Source organism: Chionomys nivalis, chromosome 5 (assembly GCF_950005125.1).
Source record: "Chionomys nivalis chromosome 5, mChiNiv1.1, whole genome shotgun sequence".
In the NCBI taxonomy this organism is placed as follows: Eukaryota; Metazoa; Chordata; class Mammalia; order Rodentia; family Cricetidae; genus Chionomys; species Chionomys nivalis.
Window position 1 is genome coordinate 26930066 of NC_080090.1, and position 25051 is coordinate 26955116.

At 44.1% G+C, this 25051-nt stretch overlaps 2 protein-coding genes across 3 annotated transcripts in view; one reads left to right on the top strand and one right to left on the bottom strand.

The window, feature by feature from the left end:
• The window catches only part of Cacna2d3 (calcium voltage-gated channel auxiliary subunit alpha2delta 3), an 840411-nt gene that overhangs the window by 462712 nt on the left and 352648 nt on the right, over positions 1–25051 (top strand). The window lies entirely within an intron of this gene.
• LOC130874682 (small nuclear ribonucleoprotein F-like) lies at positions 15426–15768 on the bottom strand. The gene has a single exon (XM_057770102.1). It carries the CDS (start codon positions 15743–15745, stop codon positions 15485–15487), a length of 261 nt encoding a protein of 86 aa, XP_057626085.1. The 5' UTR covers positions 15746–15768; the 3' UTR covers positions 15426–15484.

A 25051-nucleotide genomic window follows, 5' to 3' on the forward strand; every position in this document is an offset into this window, starting at 1 on the left:
AAAAAAGGTTTTGTTCTAGTCTCTTTGTTCCTCAGGGATTCCTCTGGAGGAGAGGAAACAGCTGAGGGTGATGGCTAACGGGGCCTCTTTGGGGGACTTGCGTGAGCTGTATGCTAACTATCAGGCATGAATTCTGTGGCCTGACATGTCTTGTTGGAAAGCAGAGAAGCCCATGTGGAAATCGGTACTGGAATGCGCACTGAAAGTGAGATGTGGAGAGGGGATTAGTTCAATGGCCAGGAAGCCTCCTGGGGCCCCCTGCAGAGCTCTGGAGCAGATTTCCCAAGTGCCCTCTGCTTTGGGGAAGGAGGACCAGGCTGGGGGCAGGCATGTGGAGCCAGTGGCTTCAGAAGCCTGGATTTGGGGGACTTTCAACTCTTGTTTCTATGAATTTGACCCCCATAACCCATGGAAATTCTGCAGCTTTTAAGATTTGGATTACTTCAGTTTTGCTTTCATGTGACTTATTCTGTACCTCAGTGGGATAGGATAAGATGTGATGGTTTTCGAATTTCAAAGGAGGCCGGTCCAGCTCAGGACTCCAAAGGGGAGGATGTGAGCAGGAGCCAAGCAGCACTTACTGAAATGCGTTTCCTCTGCACAGTCATTATCTTCGCTTTCCAAAGCGCCACTCCTTCCTCTCCTCTCAGTGTAGGAAGCAGCCCTTTAGGAACGCTTCTTATTAGATGAAAGTTCAGGCTCCCTTGAAAAATAATTTTATAAGAATACATGAAACATTTAACAGCTCACTTCCGGACATGAGGAAAGCTCGGGTCTGTGTTGCTTCCCTATGATAGACAGCACCCCTGAAGATGCTGCCACTGCCTCAGATGGGCCAGTGGAGGCCAAGAGCCGACACTCCAAGTACTGGTGTTGTCAAGACATTGCTGCTGGTGTCAAGACAGTCCCAGGACAAAGACCGTCCAGCTTCCATCCATGTTTTATAGGTCAAAGTTGTGAACTGTGTGCTTTCATAGGCATGTTTATCTCCATCTCCATCTTCAGTAAAGCACGCCCTGAACACACCTTCTCCTTTTAGCATACGCTTTCACCATATCTGCCGTCTTCCCTGGGGACAATAAGGAGCTGGTGTCCTTGCTGGAGTGTATAAATGCACTCCAAAGACCCAGGAAACGGTACTGATTTCTCAGTCTTGCCGTAAAATAGGAAACTCCATAGAGGAACCAAGAGTTAGAAAGGCTTATATTTGAAAAAGCAGAAAAGCCGAGCTTGTTGATAAACTTCACCTTAAACTGGGAAATCTCAATCCAGTTGCTCAAGCTTTCTGACTTTGTAAGCTTCAAAACAGCTTCGCTAATGCCATATCCCTCTTTGGTGCAAGGATTGGCATCAGTGTATGCGGGACATACCTTTCATTCCTGCACACAGGAGGCAGAGGAAGGCAGAGCCCTGTAAGTTTGAGGCCAGCCTGATCTTCAGAGAGAGTTCTAGGATAGACAACAAAGAAACAAAAGCAACAACAACAAAACTATGCAGACGTTAGCACTTGGAACCAGGAGGGATAATAGAACAGGAATCGTGAGGAAAGAGACAAATGGGGCAGGACCCCCGAAGACCTCCACAGAATCTGAGGGTGGAGAAAGTAGAAGTGTTTAAGAGAAGCCCTTGAGAACTTTCTGGAAGGATCCTTTTCTTCCCTTGCTGTGGTTTAGTCTAAATTTAAAAATTTGCAGCCAAGCAGTCTCTGTTCTTCCATGGCATTTGGGACCTCCCCCTGTGAGCAGGAATCTCTGCAGGCCTTGGCAGCTGTAAGCCACAGGGTGTGTATGGGAGGGGGAAGGGTTCTGTCTTAGAGACAGTGTGGAACTTGTTAGCATCTTCAGTCTCCTTTGGGATGTGAGGGAACTGTGTGAGCCAAGGTGTCTACCTCTTGCATCCCTGGACCTCTTCGAGCTATCTACTATAGCACTGGGGCTTGGCCTTCAAGACACCAAGACTTTGATCAACCTGTGAAGGTTCGTATGAAACCCTTCCCTGGCTTTCCTTTTTAAACCCAAATGGGATCTGGAATTGATCCCAGATAAGACATCTGCCTCTTAATTTCACTTCAGAGGGGCAGGATGACAGGAAAGGCGATGAAGACAACTAAATGCATTTATGATTTATGCCCCCTGTGATAAATCAATGGGCGATTTCTCCCCAAAATGTGGTCACTGTTGGATAACTCATACCAGCTGACACATGTGTGAGATACATGAAGTGCAGAGACTGAGCCCCTTCCTCCCCATGTGCACACCAGCCCTAGGACCAACACCCTAAGGATGGAGTCTGGTGTGTGAGCAAGGGGGGAGCATTTGTCTACAACTGAGAAGATGGCCGCGTCACCACCACCCTCCTCTCATTGCATCTGTTTTGTGGTTGATGATATCAGCTGAAGAAGCTTGCCTTTGCCTGTCCCCAGCTTGCGTTGCCCTTTTCGTCTGTGCAGATGCTAATCTTTCCATTCGTTGGAAATGACTTGAGATGGTTCAGTTATCATCACAATCCTTCTGAACAATCAGGGAGAAGAAAGTTCTCTTCTCTTTTTCATGAATACTGGCTGGCTCTCCAGGATGGAATCCTGCATAGAAAAGAGATTTCACCCCAGGGGCCAACTGAAGGCCCGAGAAGTGAAGTTCTGGAGTACTTCCTGGTAAAGGTCCTGAAGGGGGGCCAGGGAGGAGAGTCTACCCCTCTCCCCATCGAGAAGCCCTAGGGCCACAAGTAGGCCCATCCTTTCCCCCAAGACTTCTTCATGTCCCAAGAGCTCCAATCAAGGTGTGGTTGAAGAACTTTCACAACACGGAAGGCCAGATCCCCGTGTCCAACATTGTCTCCCTGACATTTGAAATCTCACAACATGGAAGGCCAAATCTACATGTCCTACATTGTTTTCCTGACATTTGAAGTCTCCAAAAATCTGGTGGCTTGTGCTGTTTGTTCCCCTTCAAGTATGGAATCCTAAAAATTAAAAGGAGTTTGACAGATTCCACTTAAATGGCAAGCATGTAAGCTCACATAATTTGCTGGTGTCTTAAGAGAGTCTAATTGCACCTATGGAATATTTGGGGTGGTTGACGTGCCTATGTCATCTTCCTCGTCACAGGAGTAAATTTGGTCTTGCAAGTTTCCGGCACTCACAGCTGCCTACTTGTGCTTTGCATTCTCCTCCTTTGCTCTGCTATGATAATCTGTCTTGACACAGTGAGAAGTTCTTTTTTTTAATATTTATTTATTTATTATGTATACAATGTTCTGTCTGCGTGTACGCCTGAAGTCCAGAAGAGGGCACCAGACCTCATTACAGATTGTGAGCCACCATGTGTTTGCTGGGAATTGAACTCAGGACCTTTGAAAGAGCAGGCAATGCTCTTAACCACTAAGCCATCTCTCCAGCCCCAGTGAGAAGTTTTTTTAAAGTGATAAGGCTAGTTCCTGGGTCCAGAGTGGGAGGGGAGGCTTGTTGGTGACAGAAAAGTCAGAAAGCAATGCTTCCTCCAGGAGGCCAGTGAGGTGGAGGAAACTTCTAGACCAGCTGTTAGGAGGCAGAAGGAGCCTTGAACAATTGGTAGGCATGGGTAGGAGTGGTAGCGTGGCTTAGGACTCCAGGAGCTTCTACTGTGAGCTTTGTTGCTGGGCCAGGTAGCCCTGTTCCATCCAGGCAACCTAGAAGGAGAATAACCACCTGGTTAGGGATGTCCCTTCTGGTCCCCCACACTAGCAATATTTCTGTGAGAAATAATGTACCCAAGGCTACAATACTCTAGGACAACAGGGACATCTAATAATATGCCAGGGTGATCTAAGATACCTTTTCTCTAGAGATGCCTCAAGGGGAAGATGTATCCTCCACCTTTAGATGAGCTGCTGGTGCTAACTGAAAAGCATCACCGTGGAAACGACCTATCTTGTTTGTTCCCCTTCAAGTATGGAATCTTAGATTAAAAGGGAGTTTGATAGATCCTGCTTAATGCCAAAATGAAATGCTCACATATTTCACTGTATATTACATAATTAGGTGACTTCTCAGAGGAATTCTAACTATGCCTGTGGAGTAAGTTCAAGGTAATGAAATTCATTCATCTCTCTGGTGCTCCGTCTGTCCTTTAGCACTGAGCTCCAAGGCAGTCCTTTGGGGCTTGCCTCCTCGCTCAACAAAAAAAGTTTCCCTTGCCGTCACAGACCTTGGGAATGAAACACCAAGTTATTTTTATGAGGTACTTCCTTTTAATTCCAAGAAATTTCGTTTTCCTTAGCTTCAGATACTTTTTAAGTGGCCAAGCATAAAGCAGCTCTACTAATCCCAGCAAGCAATGATTTCCCCCAAAGGACTTAGTAAGATTTATACTACCACAAGGACAGCCAGGCATGGGAGTAGATGACAGAGCCAGGGGGCACTAGTCCACTGGACTTTTACTGCTAAGCTGCAGCAGTAGTCCTCGGTGGGGTTGGATAGGTGGCTGAGTGAATGGGTCTCCAGGAAAGTCAGGGCACAGTAGCAGGGAGAAGACCGTGGACATTTGAATGGAAGGATGAATAATGAGAGAGAACAGCATGCAGATGGAAGAGGAAATCTATCCCATGGAAATCTGCCTCTGGTACATGACTGTATTTCACTACTAGTACATGACTGTATGTCACTACTAGGTAAAAAGGTAGGATAGTTTCCTCTGGTACATGACTGTATTTCACGACTAGTACATGACTGTGTGTCACTACTAGGTAAAAAGGTAGGATAGTTTCCTTCTTTTATGTTTTGTCTTGAGGCAAACTCAAGATCTTTTCAATTCTCAACAGACAGCGTCAGTAGATTGCATTAATAACGCAGGAGAAGCTGACATTGAGGAAATCAGAGATAATGTACGTAAAAACTAGGTAAGTGAGCAGAAAAAATAAAAAGCATTCTTTATAAGCAAGTCCTTGGTAACCAGACAAAGTTAGAACAAAATTGTGCTTAAACGTTCCTTTGAAGTAGATTTTTCCATAATGCATTAGTGAGTGGAAACTGGGCCAAGAAGATGCCATTTGGAGAAAGATTCAAGGGGTGTTTCTGCCTTGCTTTCTACATGTCTCCTTGCAGAGGCTCCGTGTGGAACTGCTCCATCACATGGTGATACCGCAGGGAAGAATGCTCAGGTGTCTCAGCTGTCCTCTCACCTTCCTGCCTTCACGCGAGGGTCTCTGTGTCTGTTCTGACGGCTGCAGATAGTAAGGGCAGTTTTGTTCTAAAGCCCCTTCTGTCCAAACGTGTGCCGCCAAATACAGGAAAAACTTGAAGAATGGAAAACTAAATTTTCCTAGACTAGAAGGTCAGCCTTATTTTGAGCCATGTGATTCAGGCATCACCTAGCAGTGTGAGGGAACCCAGGACTGTGTCATCCCCAACAGTGTTTGAACACCTAGTATCATTAGACACCTCTATCTGGCTGCGAGTCAGCAGAATCAACCCATGTGGTTTGAGTTGAAGGCTACAACCAGGAGCAGATCTAGAATCAGATTTTATTCCTGAGACTAGGGTGGTGGCTCACCTGCTAAAGTATTTGCTGTTGGAGAATGAGGGACTCCGTTGGGCCACATCCTTTTAAAAAGCTGGGTGTTGTGGCTGCGAGTCAGCAGAATCAACCCATGTGGTTTGAGTTGAAGGCTACAACCAGGAGCAGATCTAGAATCAGATTTTATTCCTGAGACTAGGGTGGTGGCTCACCTGCTAAAGTATTTGCTGTTGGAGAAAGAGGGACTCCGTTGGGCCACATCCTTTTAAAAAGCTGGGTGTTGTGGCATGCACATGCAACCTCAGCATGAGGTGTGGCTGTGGGTGGAGACAGGTAGATTTCTGGAAACCACTGGCCAGTCAATCTAGGAAAATCAGTGAGCTTCAAGTTCCATAAGAGACTCAAACAATAAGGTTGAGGAATACCCAATGTTGAATTCCGGACTCCATGCATGGTATACACACCTGCATATACATGCCCACATGTGAATACATACACATATACCACATGATCCACATGCACAGAGAACTGCTTATGAACTCTGTTACTCCAAAGGCTAGCTCACTCCCAGTTTTAGCAGAGGCAGCTCTAGTTAAATCCATAAGTCTGGGTCCAGTAGAGCATAGTTCTCCCTCTACTTTCTGACTACTATAGCATGTATGATGCATGGAGGCAGCTTTAGATGCCCTTATAACATTCATTCGTAAGTTATTCATATAAAAGACCCTTCTTTTTTTTTTTTTTTTTTTTTTTTTTTTTTTTTTTTTTTTTTTTTTGGTTTTTCGAGACAGGGTTTCTCTGTGGTTTTGGAGCCTGTCCTGGAACTAGCTCTTGTAGACCAGGCTGGCCTCGAACTCACAGAGATCCGCCTGCCTCTGCCTCCCAAGTGCTGGGATTAAAGGCGTGCGCCACCACTGCCCGGCCTCTAAAAGACCCTTCTTTAAATGAATTCTCTTCAAACATGAAGGTGGAACCCTTGACTCTTAGAATTTGATGTTACCATAAAAAAGAAAAAGATAGGAATTGGATTTTTAAGACTGGATTATGACATCTGCCGGTCAGTTTCGATCTTAGCTAGTTGGAAACATCAGCAATGCTCATCCGTAGTAGAAGGTAGGAGGGATCAGTAAGAGGGGTCAGTGCCTGTGGCACCTGCAGGAACTTTCTACTTGACATGCTAGCTGGGCCTGTTTCATTTTATTGTGACTCCATCCTCTACCTTCAGACTAACAGAACATTGAATCACCTCGTGGATCACTTTCCTTGATTTAAACATAGATGCAACCGTCCCATTTGTTAAAAAAAAAATATATATGTATTTGAACCATACATTTAAAGAGCAAAATAAAGCAGATTTGCTATAAAGAAACCATTTCCTTACTCAAAATCTCAGAGGATTCTTTAATTTGGTTGTGTTTAAGGAACACTTTGATTTTAAGATCAAATATCAATAGGCCTCATGAAATATTGATGAATTAAAAAGTCAAGTCCTCTAAACACAAGAGAGAATAGCTGAAATATTAATAACAAATTAGATCTGATAGAAGAGGCAAAGGGAACAGTACATCAAAGTCCCTTTCTGCTTTCCATACTGACCTGTGTACACGCGACCAAGGTCAAAACCCTGGCCTTCACTCTTCTGTTGTTTCTCAAGTGCATGCGCCCTGGCAGATTCTAGGCTCTGCCATCAGGAGCCCTGGCAAGGACGTTGGATCTGATGCTCTGAAAACCCAAGACCAGCATAGTTAATGTGAGCAAAGGCTCCACCATTGGGCATAGAGACATCCTTGGCCTTTCTCTGTGTTTAATTACAGTGACTGTTCCAGGCAGTATTGACACAGGCTTATTGCTCAGGTGTGGAGTGCACCCTGAGCTCAGTCTTGGCATTTGCTTTGCAGCGAATGGGGTTCTCAGTCTCTTAAACTAAAAACAAATTCTTTCTTCCAGTGTTTGCAATGTAAGTCTCGTGGCTAGCCTTGAAGGAGGGCTGTAGTGGTGAAAATGGGTTTATCACTTATCGTTTCAGCCACTTAGCACTAGGAGGGAGAACCTTAGAAGAAGACTGAGGCAGCTATCTGGGGAGAAAAGAGGACTTTAGGCATAGAAACAGTACACGTGAGCCAGGTGTATTGGGAATAGAAGGAAGCTCACGGGCTCAGGAGCAGAAGGTTGCTGCTACTGTCAGCTGACTGATGGTGAGACCAGGCTCTGATCAGAAGGAAACACGCGCTTTCATTTTGCCAAGGTGGTCATGGTATTGTCTAAAACATTCAGATGCCCAAACCGCAGCAGCTGCCCAAAGACACAAGCACAGCTGACCGGCTTCACTGGGCACTGGGCATGTCTGCATGAAAGTTGAGTGGAATTTAGCCTGAAGATCAAGGTAGCAAAGAGGAGAACGGTTACCCTGCCTTTTCACCCTGCTCCAGTGCCCGTTAAACATCTACAGGCCCAAGTGAACCAGGAGGGTTTATTTATGTTTCTCTTGGCAACACAGCAGATGCGTAAGCCCTCAGTCCTGAGCTCTCCCAAGTGGCGTCTTCCACAGTAGTTCCAGAGAGCCTGCAAGGCACTGTAAGGTGCATGCAGCCTCTGGTAGAGAAGACACTTCCGCTACTTTGTTACACCCGATTCTTTTCCAATCACGGGCTCTCTCCTTGAAGCATTTACTTAAGCCTCTCTGTCTCTTGCAAGGAGACAAACACAAGAACAGTTTCCGGTATCAACACAGGTGTTCCCTACCCTCAGCTCAGCCTGACTTGCGTGCCTTGGTCAGGCTTTGCATGGAAGTGCTGCTTTTGTCTTGAGCACTGAGTCTGAATGTTTGGCCTTGGTTAAGCCACACGTGCCTCAAGGATTAGAACAGAACGGGTTCTGGAGGGTGTTACTAGGCACAGACACCCGGGGCTCCACGCTCAGAAAATTCCCCGAGTCTGGCTGAATGTCCTGCCGTTTTCATTGTGAAATCGTTCCTTTCACCATGCTGCGCACTCTGTACACCACTCCGTCAGTCCTTGGCTGTGCTGCGCCTGCTCCTGCTAGATCTCTGACACACGCTACCCTTGGGAGAGAGTGTGGAAATGAATGCGAGGGTGTCAGAAGCTGATCTCATGGGTGCTAATGCCTAATCTCACGTCAGGATGCTGTGTATTCTCCTGGTCACTCACTGCTTCAGCTCATTCCTTTCATGACGTTTGACAAATGAAGCCAAAACCGAATTAAAGTGATACACACACTTTAAGGAAAGGAAAAGAAATGTCTGCAAATGACGGGAAATATAAAAGAACATGGACCAGTCTGCTCTTAATTTTTTAATCTATATTTAGAATCAAAAGGGCAATGTTTAGAGAGCCCAAATATGGTAATTGTTTTGAAGCCCCTAGATTTGGGGAAACACTTTTCAAATGACAGAGGAGTTGAAGCCAGTAACAGGGGCTCTGAATGAAATCTAAGCATACTCTTCCCATGTTCATTCAGGACCAAGAGACACTGGTGCATGCAGCAAAACGTTCAGTTAGCTCTGTATCTCACAGCTGGGGACTCCTTGCCCCCACCTGCACCTGCACCCCAGAAAGCATGGTCATGAGACTATTATGTACTTCCCAAGCCTTGGAGGTTGTATGCAGTGCGCCAATAAGTTTTCTGTCACTTGTCTGAGTTGGACATCTCTTCCTGCAGTTCTTCCATGCCCACCCCAAAGGTGACTGCCATGGATTCTGAAGTTGGCAGGATTTTCCAGGCTATGCTGGCATAAACTGGCATAAACTGTTAATAAATGAGGTGCACAGAAGTGTGATGGTGAGACATTTCCTCCTGGAGTTCATAGGCCTTCCAGAACATTCATGTCTCATTACAGCTTGTACAGCAGTTTATGCCCTAATAAATCAGAGAAGCTTTGCAGAGATGGGATGGATTACCATGAATCTTTCTGTTGGCATTTTCCCTTTACAGGCACAAATAATGGAGCAAACCCGCCCCATCTGGCTGTTCTGTAAGAGAACTCACAGCAGGAAGCTGTTTTCTCAGCCATCACAGAGGTCACTGGAGGTAGCAGGAGTGAGGGCTCAGCCAGGGCTGTGAGTGACAGTGTGGAATGAAGCCATTTACAGACCTTTATCGCTGTGATTATAGACATTAGCTGGGTTGTCAGGGTCCTGTTCTCCCTTCCCGGGATGGGTCAGTCTTCCCTGATCTCTCACATTCAATTTGCAGACCTGTTGGCTGTCTTGCAAGCTGTGCAGGCAGACACACCTTGATCCTCCATCCCCATGCTGTTCTGCGGGCTGGTGAGACTTGCACTAAACTGAGCGCAGTGGCTAGGAGAATAAGGGGGATTTCACATATGCAGTCCTGGGGGAGCAAGTGGGCGAGTATCCTCTCTCATGCTGTTCCTCTCCTGCGCAAAGGGAACTGTGATAAAGAAAAGCCAGTAAATATGGAAATTATTCACCAGATGATGTTGGCTGGAAATGGATAACTTTGGCCAGGAAGTCAACCCTTCCCTAGTGGAAGCTTAGTGGTCATTAAAAAAATAAAATAAAATAAAAGCTTGAAGAAACACACGAATCACATAAAATATAGCACCTAGTTAGGGATCTGTGTCTTGATGGTTATGTAGTTTCATAGGAGGGCCCATCAACCATTCTAGAAGCAAACATCTTGTTTTTGTTGTTATTGTTTTGTTTCTTTTTAATGGGGTAGCTGAGGTCTTCATTGGAGAAAACTTTGTATCCAGTCAAGTCTAAGTTGTTGTCTGACTTTCCCCCTTTTCCCCACTTACTGATCCATGCTCTTGGCCTTGTGAGTGCTGTGGGGAGCTCTGGAAGCTTCTGGGATGCTATGTCACAGTCACAGGCACAGAGAGACATTGGGGGCTCTTGCGAAGTGGAGCGCATCTGTCTGAGACCATTTCTTTTCTGTAAGGGTTTGTCTGGCGCTTCCTCAATAAGCACTTTGCCACAACGAAGGCGAGGCGAGAGCAATTGAGGGAGGGTGCGATTTATCAAAAGTGACAAGGAAAGCCTGCCCCAGCCCTCAGCTCCCTTCCTATTTCCATAATGCCTTTCCTTTCCCCTTGTCCCCAGCAGATGGCCAGCTGAGGTTCAGGATGCTTTAGGAGTATAACTGCCCCTGCAGGCAGGCATAGGAGACCCTTAGGCTTTCTCCCAGCAGCAGGAGCTAAAATCTGCAGGGGGAGGGGAAGCACCTCATGATAGAAACAGTCATGGAAATGGAGACTGAAAGCCAAGTGCTGCTTGCAGATTGGGATTTGCCAAGATCCAGTACCCCAAGACTCAGAGAGACAATAAAATCCAGAAGGAGTTAGTCATGGGGCACCGTTGGATCTGCCCCACTTGCCCCTGCTGTAATGGGAGAGTCAGTGAGACTTGATGGGATCACCAAGGGACAGGAACATGTTCACCAGGTGATTGTGCTCTGCCAAGGGAAATTTGAGCCTGGCGCTCTTGCCTTGTCCTAAATGATGGGAATCCCCCGCGGGGTTCTTTGGTTGTAGGGCAGAGTGTTTGGGTATCAGGAGACCTCATTTGGTACAGGATGTTAAGCACATGGCTGCTTTTCTAAGGTTTCCGTGGAAGCTGGCTGAGCCAATGAAGGTAATTAGTACCTGGGAGGAGCCATGGGAGCCAGTCAATGCTGCCTTTATTGGTTGGAGTGTCTTAATCAAGCTGGCTGCTCTGCAGTTCTTGGGAAGGGAGTGTACAAAGAAGCAGAGGTGCTGTGTCCCTGGGGCAAAGGCCACATGAGAAAGCAACCGATGGCTCAGGGCCCTGTGTGTGTGTTCTCACCCTACAATGCAAGTTCTAGCCCCACTTAGGTCTTTTCTTTCAGCAGTCCCGGGTAGACTTGAGACCTCCCTGATATCCAGGTAGACCTCATATCTCCGTGATATCCAAGTAGACCTCAGACCTCCTTGATACCTGGGTAGACCTCAGACCTTCCTTGTGTCCATATTGCTCTTTCCCTCAACAGCACTGCTGGACTCTCCGGCTTTATCTTAAGAGTTGTTTACAGAATAAATCTATAGACCAAATGAGTTGATTGGGACTAGTCTGTGTTATCTAATCTTGAGCATGGTAATTGTTTAACTCAGGATAAAATTTATGGTCTTGTCAGTACTGAGGCTGTGTCTTTCTGGTAACTTGCTGGGCAATACCATCCTATCTGCTAAGGCATTTTCATGCTGGGAGACCTGGAGCACAACGAAGTAGGCTTTACGGTGTGTCCAATAGTTGGTTGTCCAAGCTTTTTCTCCTCAGGCAATTTCAAGAATAAGAGCAGAATGTATAGATACTTTGGCACATGGTAGATGACAGCTGATGACAGATGCTAATGATGATGATGGCAGCCACCTCTGTATTTTGGAAATCCATAGTTCAAAGGCTTACAAGCTAGTTTAGGGATGATACTCAAAGGTAACTTTGCATCCAGTTTCTTTGGAGTAGGACATATATTAGTTGCATTTCTGTGGCAAAATACCTGGCAGAAAACATCCTAAGGAAGGAAGAGTCTATTGTGGCTAACAGTTCCAGAGTACAGTTCATCACGACTGGGGTGTTATGGTTATAGCAGCAGGAGCTTGAGATGGTTGGTTGTTGTGCATCCACGGTGAAGAAGCACATGGGGTTGAATGCTACTGCTCAGCTCACCCTTTCCCTCTCAATTGGTCTGGTGGTTAGGGTGGTCATCCTTCCTCTTGCAGACATGCCCAGAGTCAACATGAACCATCACTGACTGCTGTGTTGAGCAACATTGTGAGGTTATACTTGAATACAGTTGAGCACTCTACTCAGTAAGGAAGTTCCTTACCTTTGCAATAGCATACACTTCAGAGGCCTGTCCTCAATAGCTACAATATTAATGATAACTATGCATGTTTTAGAATCTATGTCATAAATGCTAACAATTGGCCAGATCTGTGTTTGTGAAAAAGTTGAATTCTTCAACATCTTACAAGTGGGTGTAGAAAGGGTAGGGTAGGTCTGGGAGTGCTGTGTGCAGCCTAATGAGTTAAAACATGGTCATCTATTGTAGTCTCTGAGCGCCTCTAACATGCCTGCAAAGGCAAATAGGGTATGTCAGTCTTCCTGAACTGATCACTTTTCAGAGAGCAACTTGTGAGCCTAGTCAAAGCATAGAATGGGCTCTGAGAGATTAGATCATGTTCACAGTACATTTTATTTTTTCTCTTCAAATTCTCAATATGTCTAAGTCTCAAAAAATTCCAATATTATTAAATCATGAGTGTCATGTCCCACCATGAACTTTTTTTTTTTTTTACCATTAAACTTCTTAAGGATCACATTTAAGTGATGATTCTTCTTTGGAACAACATTCAAAACTATTACAATGTTTTCTTAAATGCCAAGCCTTACCATTGATGATAATTATTCAGAATTTCTGCTTCTGTGGTAAATCACGATTTGGTTCATTGTCTGCCTAAAGAGATCCTTCCTCTTGTTTGTCTCCTTGGACTGGTCTGCACAGAGGACCTCTAGGGAGAAAGGAGTCTGTTCTTTTCCACCCCTCTTGGCCTCCAGTCCCTTGGCTGCCTCAGAGGCAAAGAAAACAACTCCAGAAGTTCACACATGGCCCTGTGACTGTAAACAAGATGGGGGAGTAGCAGGGAGGGCACACAAAATCCAGAACTTTTGTTGGCTTTTCCATTGTGATTCATAAATAACTCTACATGCATTGACGTTTGTCAGATGTCACTCTGACGACTTAAAACTAGTCGTTGTCCCCGATAATTATGTACTATGTTAAAAACAAAACAGCAACAACAGCCACAAAATAACAAAAACACATAACTGGTCTCTCCCAAACAGCAGTAACTCAGAGCAGGGATTGGGTTCTCAGTGTCTTCTGCTTGGCTGAATGGTAAGGGAATGTTCTTCCTGAGAGGGCACACAGAGTGATGGCCTCATGCATTCTTTCTTTTAAATCACTGAGTTAAAAGAGAGAGAAGGGGATCTTGAAGGTTAATGAGAAGAAGAGAAGATGGAGGTTCAAAGACAAGAATGGGTACAGTTTTTTTTTTTTTTTTTTCCTGGAGGGTCATGCAGTTGATTGACTAGAGGAAAGTTAAAGGGTACTGAGCAGTAGGAGACACCTGAGATATTTTATTATATATCTAAAGGGAAACTGGCTAATACAACTGTATTTTCCTCCAGCCATACTTAGCTCTTTGGAAATGGGAAGTTGAGCTTACTTAGAATTGAGTCATTGATTAGATGGAAGAAGAACTAATAAATGGAGCTGGGTGTAGATCCAAAGAGAAGGAGTGTCAGAATCTGCAGGTGGTGAGGAAGTTCTGGAAGGATGAGGGGGTTGTATTAGTCAGGGATCTCTAGAGGAGCAGAACTGGCACAGTGAATAAATACTGCACAAAGGTTATTAGATTGGCTCACGTGATTCAGGCTGAGTAGTTCAGCAGTCACCATCTGCACACCAAATGCTAGCTGCCCCGTCAGTGAGACTGGATGCCTCAGCAGTCCTGAGCTGGTCCGGATGCCCTGGAGAGCTGCTGGTCTTCAGTCTAAAGTAGAAGTTCAAAGAAACTGGGTTCCAGTTCCGTAAGGATGACAGCATCAGTGGTAGATGCAAGGAGGAAGGTGAGCAGGCAAACATGAACCTTCTCTCCTTCAGACCTCTTTCTGTCTGGGCTACCATGCAAGGGGCCATCCACTTTGGAGGAGGGTCTTCCATCCTCTGTTAACCCTTCCAGGAAACACCCTCATAGATCCACCCAGATGTGTGTTGATCCCAGATTTGATCAAGGTGTTAACAAAGATTAGCCCTCACAGAGGTGACAGGTCCGAGGAAAACAGCTACTTAAGGACTTAATTGATGGGAGGGGAGCAAGCTAAAGGTTTGATAGCTGAGTTCAGAAAACTGAAAATCCTGTAGAGACTCTGGTACCAACACTGCCAAAGTCTCAGTTAAACCCCTGGGAGTAGGTAGGTCAGGTAGGTAGGACTGCCAGGGGAAGTGATGATGTAGAACCAGTATCAACACTGTCTCCAAACCCATCACTAGGAAGATGATACAGGAAGGTAGTGAGCTCAGTGTGGAAGCATACATGGGTGGGTGATAGCAGGTTAGGAGACAGCAGTAATAAAAGGGAACTGAGTAGTATAGCCTGGTGGGGGCTACAGACCATTGACTTTTTATAAGAAGCCATATTTGGATTTTTCCAGAAATATGTTCTACTGAATGATGCAGATCCATGATAGTGGGAAACACAGAGCCATCACTAGATAGAAGTGGAAAAGGCAGAGATCTCCAGAGACAGGTAGAGCATAAAAGTGAATGTCATCTTGAGACATTGAGGATGAGGTAGATTTTGTGAGACTGGACCAGGAATTGTAAAAGGCACAGACAAGCAACTTTCAAGCAACTGGGAAGGGTGGACTTGCCTAGGATAAGGGATTGTCAAAAGACAGCATGTGAGATTAAGCGGCTGAGTGTTAAGGAATAACTTGGGGAGGACTTGGCGTTTCCTGGCAATGGAGAACAATGCTTGAAGGCTCTCTTGGCCTCAGGGGAGGGTTGGCCCTGAGTACCAGAAGTATCTCTTTCTGAGGGTCACAGTATAGGCAGAGGGTAGGGGTGAATCTGTGCAGTACAAGGAGGAGCCAAAGTAGAGGGATCCCAAGGGATCAAGGTTATTGAACTGCACATTCTTGGGGACGCTACTCTGTAGATTTCACAGTTCTGCATGTGCCCTGCTGGAGAGCAGCTGCGGATGAACTCTCTCAGCGGTCACAGACATTTGGGAGGAGTCCTCTGTAGGCTGGACACGTGATGAGGTGACAAGATAAAGCCTTGAGTCCTGCGTCAGCATAGCAATGCAGATTTGTTTTCTTTTATGTTTCCCAAACCTTAACAGCTTCTTTCTTTTTTTTTCAAGTTGAAAAAACCCAAATCTTTATTGTATAGAAATACATATATATAAAAAAACCTCAAAGATGCTATTCTCTCATTTCCCCATCTTCCTCCTCCTCTTCAACGCCTCGGATATAAAGGACATTATTACACCTTATTAGAACTTCACCCAGATGTCCAGACAACGCATCATCTATGTATTCTTCTGTATTTGCAAGCTGCATGTTCATGTAGCCATCGACAGAGACCAGGTAGCCCTTATATTCCATCCCCCACTTGAGTTTCACCATCACTGGTTTTCCTGTCAGTCCATTGAGAAAAGGCTTGGGATTGAAGGGTAAACTCATCGCGAACACCCGCGAGCGCTACACCCCGCTTGCTGTCAACCCCGCCGCTGCAAACCCCTCGTGCGTGACCAGAGCAGCCGCCGCCAACCCGGAACGCGCAGCGCTCGATGTTCTCTGCCCCACCTTAGCCACATGTCCCCATGGTCATAGCCTAGACAGTTACATCTTTTATGGAACCCTCTGATAATCTGCAGAGGTTGCTTCTCTGGAACATGCTCCCAGAAGTGCTATGTTTCAGTTCTGGTGTAACTACCAGCTGCCCTTCCTTTCTATTCCTGACATGACATTTCCTCGCTTTTAGTAGTATCAGCCTTGAAGATACTACTTACTGCCTTGTAGATTGTGGGCACTGGGTGCTAACATGAGGAATACCTGGCTCATAGAGGGCCCCTGAGAAACATTAGCACCCTTCTCCTTCCATAGCTACGTCTTTGGAAGTGTAGACATTGGAACTAAAATGGCACGCTCTGTCGGAGGTTTACAGTTATGGTAAAGGATACTTGGAATGTGGAGGCACTGGAGTTACTGCCACCTTATACTTATACAAAATTTCACACTCTCCAACACTCAAGACCATTCTAAGTCTTGAGAGCTCCCAGACAGGCCCTGAAGCCTGTTGTTACAATGGTATTGTGTGGGGGAGAGCAGGTGTGGGGGAGAAGGATATGCTGGGCTGTTTGCAGGATGAGGGTGACAAAATCTCCCTTCTGCTGTATCTGGTGATTTAGACTGTCTAAGCCAACCTTCCTATAGGATGGGCAAAGATATCCCAGGAAGCAGAGGGCAAACCCACTTCTTCAAAGAAAAAAGCCCTTCAGATGTCATGAGCCAAGGATAATCAGTAGACTGTGTTCCATTTTATTTTTTATTTTTTATTTTTTTTTTTTTTGGTTTTTCGAGACAAGGTTTCTCTGTAGCTTTGGTGCCTGTCCTGGAACTAGCTCTTGTAGACCAGGCTGGCCTCGAACTCACAGAGATCCGCCTGCCTCTGCCTCCCGAGTGCTGGGATTAAAGGCGTGCGCCACCACCGCCCGGCTCCATTTTAAATTTAAAAATAAGCTTCAGGAGGAATGGCTCTTATAGGCAGGAAGACAGATTGTCCAGGGCTGGTAGTTTGGGGACCGTCTTCCTTGGATTTAACTTTGATGCCCAAAATGACCGAGGTCAAACAATTATTTTGACAGCAAGTAAGTCAAGGTGTGGGGTTATTTAATTACACAGTTCAGCCTTTCTTGGAAGTTCATAACTAGTCGGCACATTTCTCCTCTCTTTTCAAACTCAAAGGGTGTGTGGCACTCTAGAAACAAAAGGGACTCAGTAGAGCCATGCCTATGAGTACAGTACCCCAAATAAACAAGTTGTTGTCTGGGGAACAAAACTTAGCCAATTTACAGTTCCCTCCATCCTGCTCTCCCCACCTCCCTGCTGTCTGTCCCTTTCTCTTTGCCTCCTCCTCTCGATGGCACCTTCTTGAGATCTGGCTCCCATTTAAAGACAGTTGAGGTGCTCATCAGAGAAGTTTGGATCTTAGTAGCCCTTCAAGGTTGGTGAGGTAGCCATGGTACAGAATGACTAGATAAGAATTCAATTGCTTAAAATCGTCACAATGTTGGAAGAGTTGGTTTGTTGAGGCCAAAGTTGGTACTTTTACTCTTCTCTTCCTTCACTAAATATTACTGCGTTTACCTCTGTCCATTCAATGTTCCAGTGGGTGTGTTAGTCAGGGTTCTCTAGAGTCATAGAGCTTATGATATATTTGGAATGACTTACAAGCTACAGTCTAGCTAATCCAACAGTGGCTAACTGTGAAGAGAAAGTTCAAGAATCTAGTAGATACTCAAATCCACAAGGCCATGTGACTCGGCTGGTCTTGCTGGAAACTCAAGGAAGTAGACTCCAATGCCAGCAAAGGAAAGAATGTGCTAGCAAGGTTAGAGCAAGCAGGCAAAGATGAAAAGTTTCCTTCTTCTACATCCTTACATAGACTTCCAGCAAAGATATGGCATTTGGATTGAAGGCATGTGTCTTCCCACCTCATGATCTGAATTAAAGGCCTGTGTCTTCCAGCCTTAAGATCCTGTGTCTTTATACCTCAAAGGTATGGACTAGAAGTCCACTTCAAACCAAGCAGAAAATCTCTCACAAGTATGCCCTCCATTTCTGGATCATAGTTCCTTCCAGATATAGTCAAGTTGACAACCAAGAATTGGCATCACAGTGGGAGAAAATAACCAGTTTTTGAACCAAAGAGAATATTGGAATAGTGTAGTGACCCCAGGTACATGTCTTGATTTATGAAGCCATGAGAGGAGGAAGAAGAAGAGGAGGGAGGGCGAGGCATTTTAATATTAGCGGGTGTGATGGCTAGCTACAATCCAGAAATGGAGGACATACTTGTGATCCAGATGTTGAGGCAGCAGGATACCTACACTTGAGCTATGTTCAGTGACACAGTCCACTTGCTGTAGCCTTCTTCAGGGTGTGGAACTCTCAGCTCCTTCTCAAGCACCATGTCTGCCTGCATGCCACTGTGTCCTGCCATGATGACAATGGGCTAAGCCTCTGAAACTGTAAGCCTCTCAATTAAATGTTTTTCTCTGTAAGGGTTGCCATGGTCACGGTGTCTCTTCATAGCAATAGAAAGAAACCCTATCTAAGACAATAGGGTAAGTTGGGTTATTTTAGAGTCTTTGGTTTATTATGAAAGAGAAAGTTAGAAATGAAAACTTCAGGGAACAAATGATACTTTTTCGCATGCATACAGAGTGGTTGGAGGTAGCTGTGAGTGGATGTTATCTTTTTTTTTTATTTATTTATTAAAGATTTCTGCCTTCTCCCCACCACTGCCTCCCATTGCCCTCCCCCTCCCCCAATTGAGTCCCCCTCCCTCATCAGCCCGAAGAGCAGTCAGGGTTCCCTGCCCTGTGGGAAGTCCAAGGATTTCCCACCTCCATCCAGGTCTAGTAAGGTGAGCATCCAAACTGCCTAGGCTCCCACAAAGCCAGTACGTGCAATAGGATCAAAACCCAGTGCCATTGTTCTTGACTTCTCAGCAGTCCTCATTGTCCGCTATGTTCAGCGAGTCCGGTTTTATCCCATGCTTTTTTAGACCCAGTCCAGCTGGCCTTGGTGAGTTCCCGAAAGATCGTCCTCATTGTTTCAGTATGTGGGTGCACCCCTCGCAGTCCTAAGTTCCTTGCTCGTGTTCTCTCTCCTTCTCCTCCTGATTTGGACCTTGGGATTTCAGTCCAGTGGTCCAATGTGGGTCTCTGTCTCTGTCTCCTTTCATCGCCTGATGAAGGTTAATATCCAGGAGGATGACTATATGTTTTTCTTTGGGTTCACCTTCTTATTTAACTTCTCTAGGATCACGAATTATAGGCTCAATGTCCTTTATTTATGGCTAGAAAACAAATATGAGTGAGTACATCCCATGTTCCTCTTTTTGGGTCTGGCTTACTTCACTCAGGATAGTGTTTTCAATTTCCGTCCATTTGTATGCAAAATTCAAGAAGTCATTGTTTTTTACTGCTGAGTAGTACTCTAATATGTATATATTCCATACTTTCTTCATCCATTCTTCCATTGAAGGGCTTCTAGGTTGTTTCCAGGTTCTGGCTAATACAAACAAGGCTGCTATGAACATAGTTGAGCATATACTTTTGTTGTATGATAGGGCATCTCTTGGGTATATTCCCAAGAGTGGTATTGCTGGGTCCAGGGGTAGGTTGATCCCGAATTTCCTGAGAAACTGCCACACTGCTTTCCAAAGTGGTTGCCCAAGTTTGCATTCCCACCAGCAATGGATGAGTGTACCCCTTTCTCCACAACCTCTCCAGAAAGGCTATCATTGGTGTTTTTTATTTTAGCCATTCTAACAGTTGTAAGATGGTATCTTAAAGTTGTCTTGATTTGCATTTCCATAATTGCTAAGGAAGTTTAGCATGACCTTAAGTGTCTTTTGGCCATTTGAACTTCTTCTGTTGAGAATTCTCTGTTCAGCTCAGTGCCCCATTTTATAATTGGGTTGATTAGTTTTTTACAGTCTAGTTTCTTGAGTTCTTTATATATTTTGGAGATCAGACCTTTGTCAGTTGTGGGGTTGGTGAAGATCTTCTCCCAGTCAGTGGGTTCCCTTTTTGTCTTAGTCTGTCACTAAGGACACTGTCACAAAGGACACTGTCTGTCCTTTGCTTTACAGAAGCTTCTCAGTTTCAGGAGGTCCCATTTATTCAATGTTGCCCTTAATGTCTGTGCTGCTGGGGTTATACATAGGAAGTGGTCTCCTGTGCCCATGTGTTGTAGAGTACTTCCCACTTTCTCTTCTATCAGCTTCAGTGTGTTCGGGCTGATATTGAGGTCTTTAATCCATTTGGACTTGAGTTTTGTGCATGGTGATAGATATGGATCTGTTTTTATTCTTCTACAGATTGACATCCAGTTATGCCAGCACCATTTGTTGAAGATGCTCTCTTTTTTCCATTGTATACCTTTAGCTCCTTTATCAAAAATCAGGTGTTTATAGGTTTGTGGTTTAAAGTCCGGGTCTTCTATTCTATTCCATTGGTCGACTTCTCTGTTTTTATGCCAATACCAAGCTGTTTTCAATACTGTAGCTCTGTAATAGTTTGAAGTCAGGGATGGTAATGCCTCCAGATGATCCTTTATTGTATAAGATTGTTTTGGCTATCCTGGGTTTTTTGTTTTTCCATATAAAGTTGATTATTGTCTTCTCCAGGTCTGTGAAGAATTTTGATGGGATTTTGATCGGGATAGCATCGAATCTATAGATTGCTTTGAAGGCTTCCGTTGAATATGAGCCTCTGTGTCTGAGAACTCTAAAGAGAGTTCTAGGGATATAGACACTGGACAGTGAGACCTTGGCATTCTAAAACATTCTGCTTTACGGAGACCTTTCCATTGTACCTAGTGCCTCTCAGTTTATCTGGAAGGATTCTATCTACAGGAGTAGTCTGATTGTAGTCAGTTCTGTGATCAGGTGAGAGTGATATCCTGCATCTGCTGTCCATATGGAGAAAACAAGAAGGAGATGGAGTTTGAATTCAAGAAGAGAAAGTGCATTCACACACATTTGCACACATGTCCACATACACCTGTACACTTGCATGCATATGCACATATGTACACACACACTCACACACACACATACACACATGAAGACATACAAAAGGAAGAAAATTTAATTGTCAAAAAGGAACATTTGGGCTCAGTCCTGGAATTCTGATAAATCTTAAGATCTAATGACAAAGGTTTTCTAGAAAAGAGCATAATAAAAGTAGACAACTGGCCAAGTTTATTATGTAATAAGCACTTCTTTGATTACTGTATCTTGCTATTATATTAGGTTTCAGATGTTTGTGGTCTTCTAAAGAGAACGGATTACTTGGGGAGACTCTGCCCTGTGTTGGAATCTCAAGATAGTTTGTTATTTAAAGCATAAATATTGAGAGGGTGGGAGATAGTTCAATGAGTAATGAACTGTGCAAACCTGAGGACCTGGGTTCAGTCCCTAGAATCTGATTTAAAAAGCTGAGCATGGTAGTGCTTGCTTGTAATCTCAGCAGTGGGGACGTGGAACAAGCAGATGTCCAACCAGCCAAGATTGCTTGTCAATGAGACATCCTCTCTTGAGAACCAAGGTGGATGTGACCTGAGGAACAATACTTAAGGTTCACCTCTGACCTCTATATACAGGTACGCATGTATGTACATCCACACTCACATATACCCAAACATGCGCGTGCGCACACACACAGACACACACACACACACACACACACAAATAGTCAACATTGGAGGGAAAGTCTATTTTTAGTGGACAGTGTTGGAGTAATAACTAAAGATTCTGTATTTAGCCAATGAAGAAGTAAGCCCAGAGACAGAGAATGCCACACCCCTTGCCTAGTATGATACTTTATCCTTCTACCCCATACTGATGAGTATGTGCCTTTGCCTCTGTCAGTTGATACCCTGGGAAGTGGACTCAATGGACCAGCATACCACTTTCAGAAGATGCGTTTCCAAGTGTGTTCAAGGTCAAAAAGATATAAAAACCGATCACCATTGTGTTGTTGAATAGAGTTCAAAGGAAAGAACATTTCTCACTTTAAATAAAGTGTCAGACCCACTGTAAATATTTCCTAAAGCAAAATTAAAAAAACTGAACAAAAAGTCCACCTTTGTGTCAGTGCCATATTTGCAAGTTAATTAAAAATATTGAAGCTTTTATAATCCAGATTCAATCTCTTATTGTGGCCTCTCTGAAACTGAACCTATATACTGGAACTGAGCGAATATATTTATTGCCATAAAAGCCAATGACAGTCTACAGACACTCTTCAGCTCACATTTATGAATAAAAGCTTATCTCTTCGTGCAGAGAATGTTTGCAAGAATGGCTTGGAGAGGGTAGCTGCCAGAATTTGGAATTTCAAAGTAACTCTGAATTCTTGTAGAAGCTAAAATTTGTTTGCTGGGGGAAAAGTCAACTATGACCCCGGACTAAATGTACAGATATTTTCAAAGATCTGCACTCCCATAATTGCAGGAAAGGACAAGTTGATAACTGCCCAGCTCAATGTTTCCTCCTCACTGCAAGACGTTTTGCTGTTGGCTACACAGATGTTTCTTATTTTTCAGGGTATGTTTATATGTTTGCAAATTTCTGAGGCTGTGTTGATCAATGGAGTTTTTATTGAGTTTCTATGTAGCTTTCAGAGAGTAAAAATGTGTGTAAACTCTTTAGCTTGCCCTCACCCCGAGCCTGGGTCTTGTCTAAGGGAAACTTACTCTTGCACATTAGTAGCCTCAGGTTTCTCTGACCTGTACCTCTGCATTCTACTGAAATTAAGACATTTCAAGACAAAATTGGCATCTATAGACTTAGTTCTAGGACCATAAAGAGCTGATTTGGGGTTGATGATTGGTGGCTTCCATGGCAAGAACTGGCCTAAGACTGACAACTTGGCCCCACAAGTAAAGGTGCTTGCTGCCAAGCTGATGACCTGAGCATCCCTAGGATCCCCTCAGGGGAGGGAATGTACTAACTCTTCTGACCTACATACATGTTGTGGTAGGTATACATGTATGCACACATAGACACATGAGATAGAGAAAGAGAAAAAGGAGAGGGAATAAACATGATTTTATAAAATATGAAATTTTAAAGAACCGTTCCAATAGAGGTGGTCTCTATGTTCCATCATCTGGGAAGAGGAATGTGCATTGTACTTGGAGCATCTGGATGCTTAGGGGAATGTTCAGCATTCCACTGACCTCGACACATTTAGAAATGAGGCAGGAGGCCTTGTACAATGCTCCACATGCATTTATTCCCTGAACGACATCTCTAGTTTGTTTGTTACCTAATGGCCTCTATTTCTGTATCATATAGCTATATAGAGTTCCTATTTTAAAATGTCTTCTTTCTATTTTAATATAAAAGACTGTCTAGGGTGAGGGGCAAAATCATGAACTTATACTGTGCCATCACATTCTGTGAGAAAGGAAGGTTAAAATGCTACTAAGAGGTAACCTTGGTGATATGCAGAAGAACATAAAGGTGTTTTGTTTTAATTAAACACTTTGACAAAATGTCTGACAGAAACAATTTTAAAAGAGACAAATTTTATTGTAATGTTTTGGTTTAAAGTTTCAGAGGTTTTTGTCCATGGGCACTTTCAATTTCTCCTGGGTCCATGGTAAGGTAGAAAATCATCGCAGTAGCAGGATAGCCTGATATTGTAAACAGAAGTTTCTGTCTTGCCAAGTCCTGCAGCCATTCAGTCCCAAAGAAACACACAGAGGCTTATATTAATTATACACTGTTTATCCTATTAGCTCAGGCTTATTATTAACTAGCTCTTACAACTTAAATTAACCCATAATTCTTGTCTATGTTTAGCGATGTGGCTTGGTACCTTTTCTCAGTAAGGCATTCTCATTTTGTTTCCTCTGTGTATGGCTAGTGACTGCATCTCTGCCTTTCCTCTTTCCAGAATTCTTCTAGTCTTGTCACTCAGCCTATACTTCCTGCCTGGCTACTGGCCAATCAACATTTTATTGAACCAATATAAGTGACAGATCTTTACAGTGTATAAGAACATTATCCCTCAAGATGATGTAGTGATGGAAATGGATGGCAGGGAAGAGATCTTCCCCTCATGGCAACTGGAAAGCAGAGAGATAGGGAGGAATGCCTAGAGAAGGCACCAGGGCTGCACTGTTCCTAGCCTGGCTCTGTTTCCAGGATTGCACTGTTCCTAGCCTTACTGTTTTCCAGGGCTGCACTGTTCCTAGCTTGACTCTGTTTTCATAGGCCCTGCTTCCTAAAGTTCCCACCAACTGGAGATGAAAACTTCAACACAGGAATCCTTGAGGATGTGTCAGGACCAGACACATAGGAGAGTGAAATGGCTCTGGTTGAGTTTGGATTTGTAAACTTAGGTTCAGATAAAGAGAGTGACTCACCAGAGAACCCCAGCAGTCAGAGACTTGGAATTTGCATCCACACTGACTTGCTGGCCAAATGTGTTTCTGTTTCTCCATGCTACCTTCTGCTGGATTTGCTTTATAGAAATATAAAATGCCACATGCACCACAATACCCTGATAATGTTATGACCACAAAGAAAAGCAACTTGAGTATAAATAAGAGAAGGACATGGAAAATAGCTATTGATGAGCAAGATATATATTATTAGAACATTAGTGATGAAATCAATATTGGAAAAAAACAATTACATTTTAAAAAATTAAATATCCTAGATACTCTCAGAGTGGCCTTTCAATATAACCTTCATTCATTAATAAGCCTGACAAATATGAAAATACACTTAATTATCTTTCCACTAGGTCATCTTTGGGATTACAGGGTTGGGGCCTGTGCTTTGTTTAGGGAGAGAGAGTTAAAGCAAGTTGTGTGCTTACCACACCAAGACCCCACTGCCTTCTCTTGAGCAGGTCAACCCAGATGACATCATTGAAGCTGAGCTATTAGTTTTAGTTTCTGAGTTGATTAAATCATATGACAAAACAGGCCATGGAGTTATGAACATCAGAAATTGAATCCTGGTTATCTTGTGCAGATGATTAGACAAAGGGTCACATAAAAATAATGTCATAGATTGTGTCCGCTTTTCCTTTGTTTGCACACTGTCCCTTGCAGCCAGTTTCTGACAGGAGAGGGGAAAAGGAGAGAAAAGGGGAAACTTGTGTCTGATAATGAACACAGAGTCCTAAGACTAATAAGTCTTTTCCAGGCTGCCTGACATGTCTAGCTCCAAGT

Coding starts and splice junctions, on each gene's coding strand:
- LOC130874682 (XM_057770102.1), bottom strand. CDS start 15,745: ATGAGTTTACCCTTCAATCCCAAGCCTTTTCTCAATGGACTGACAGGA.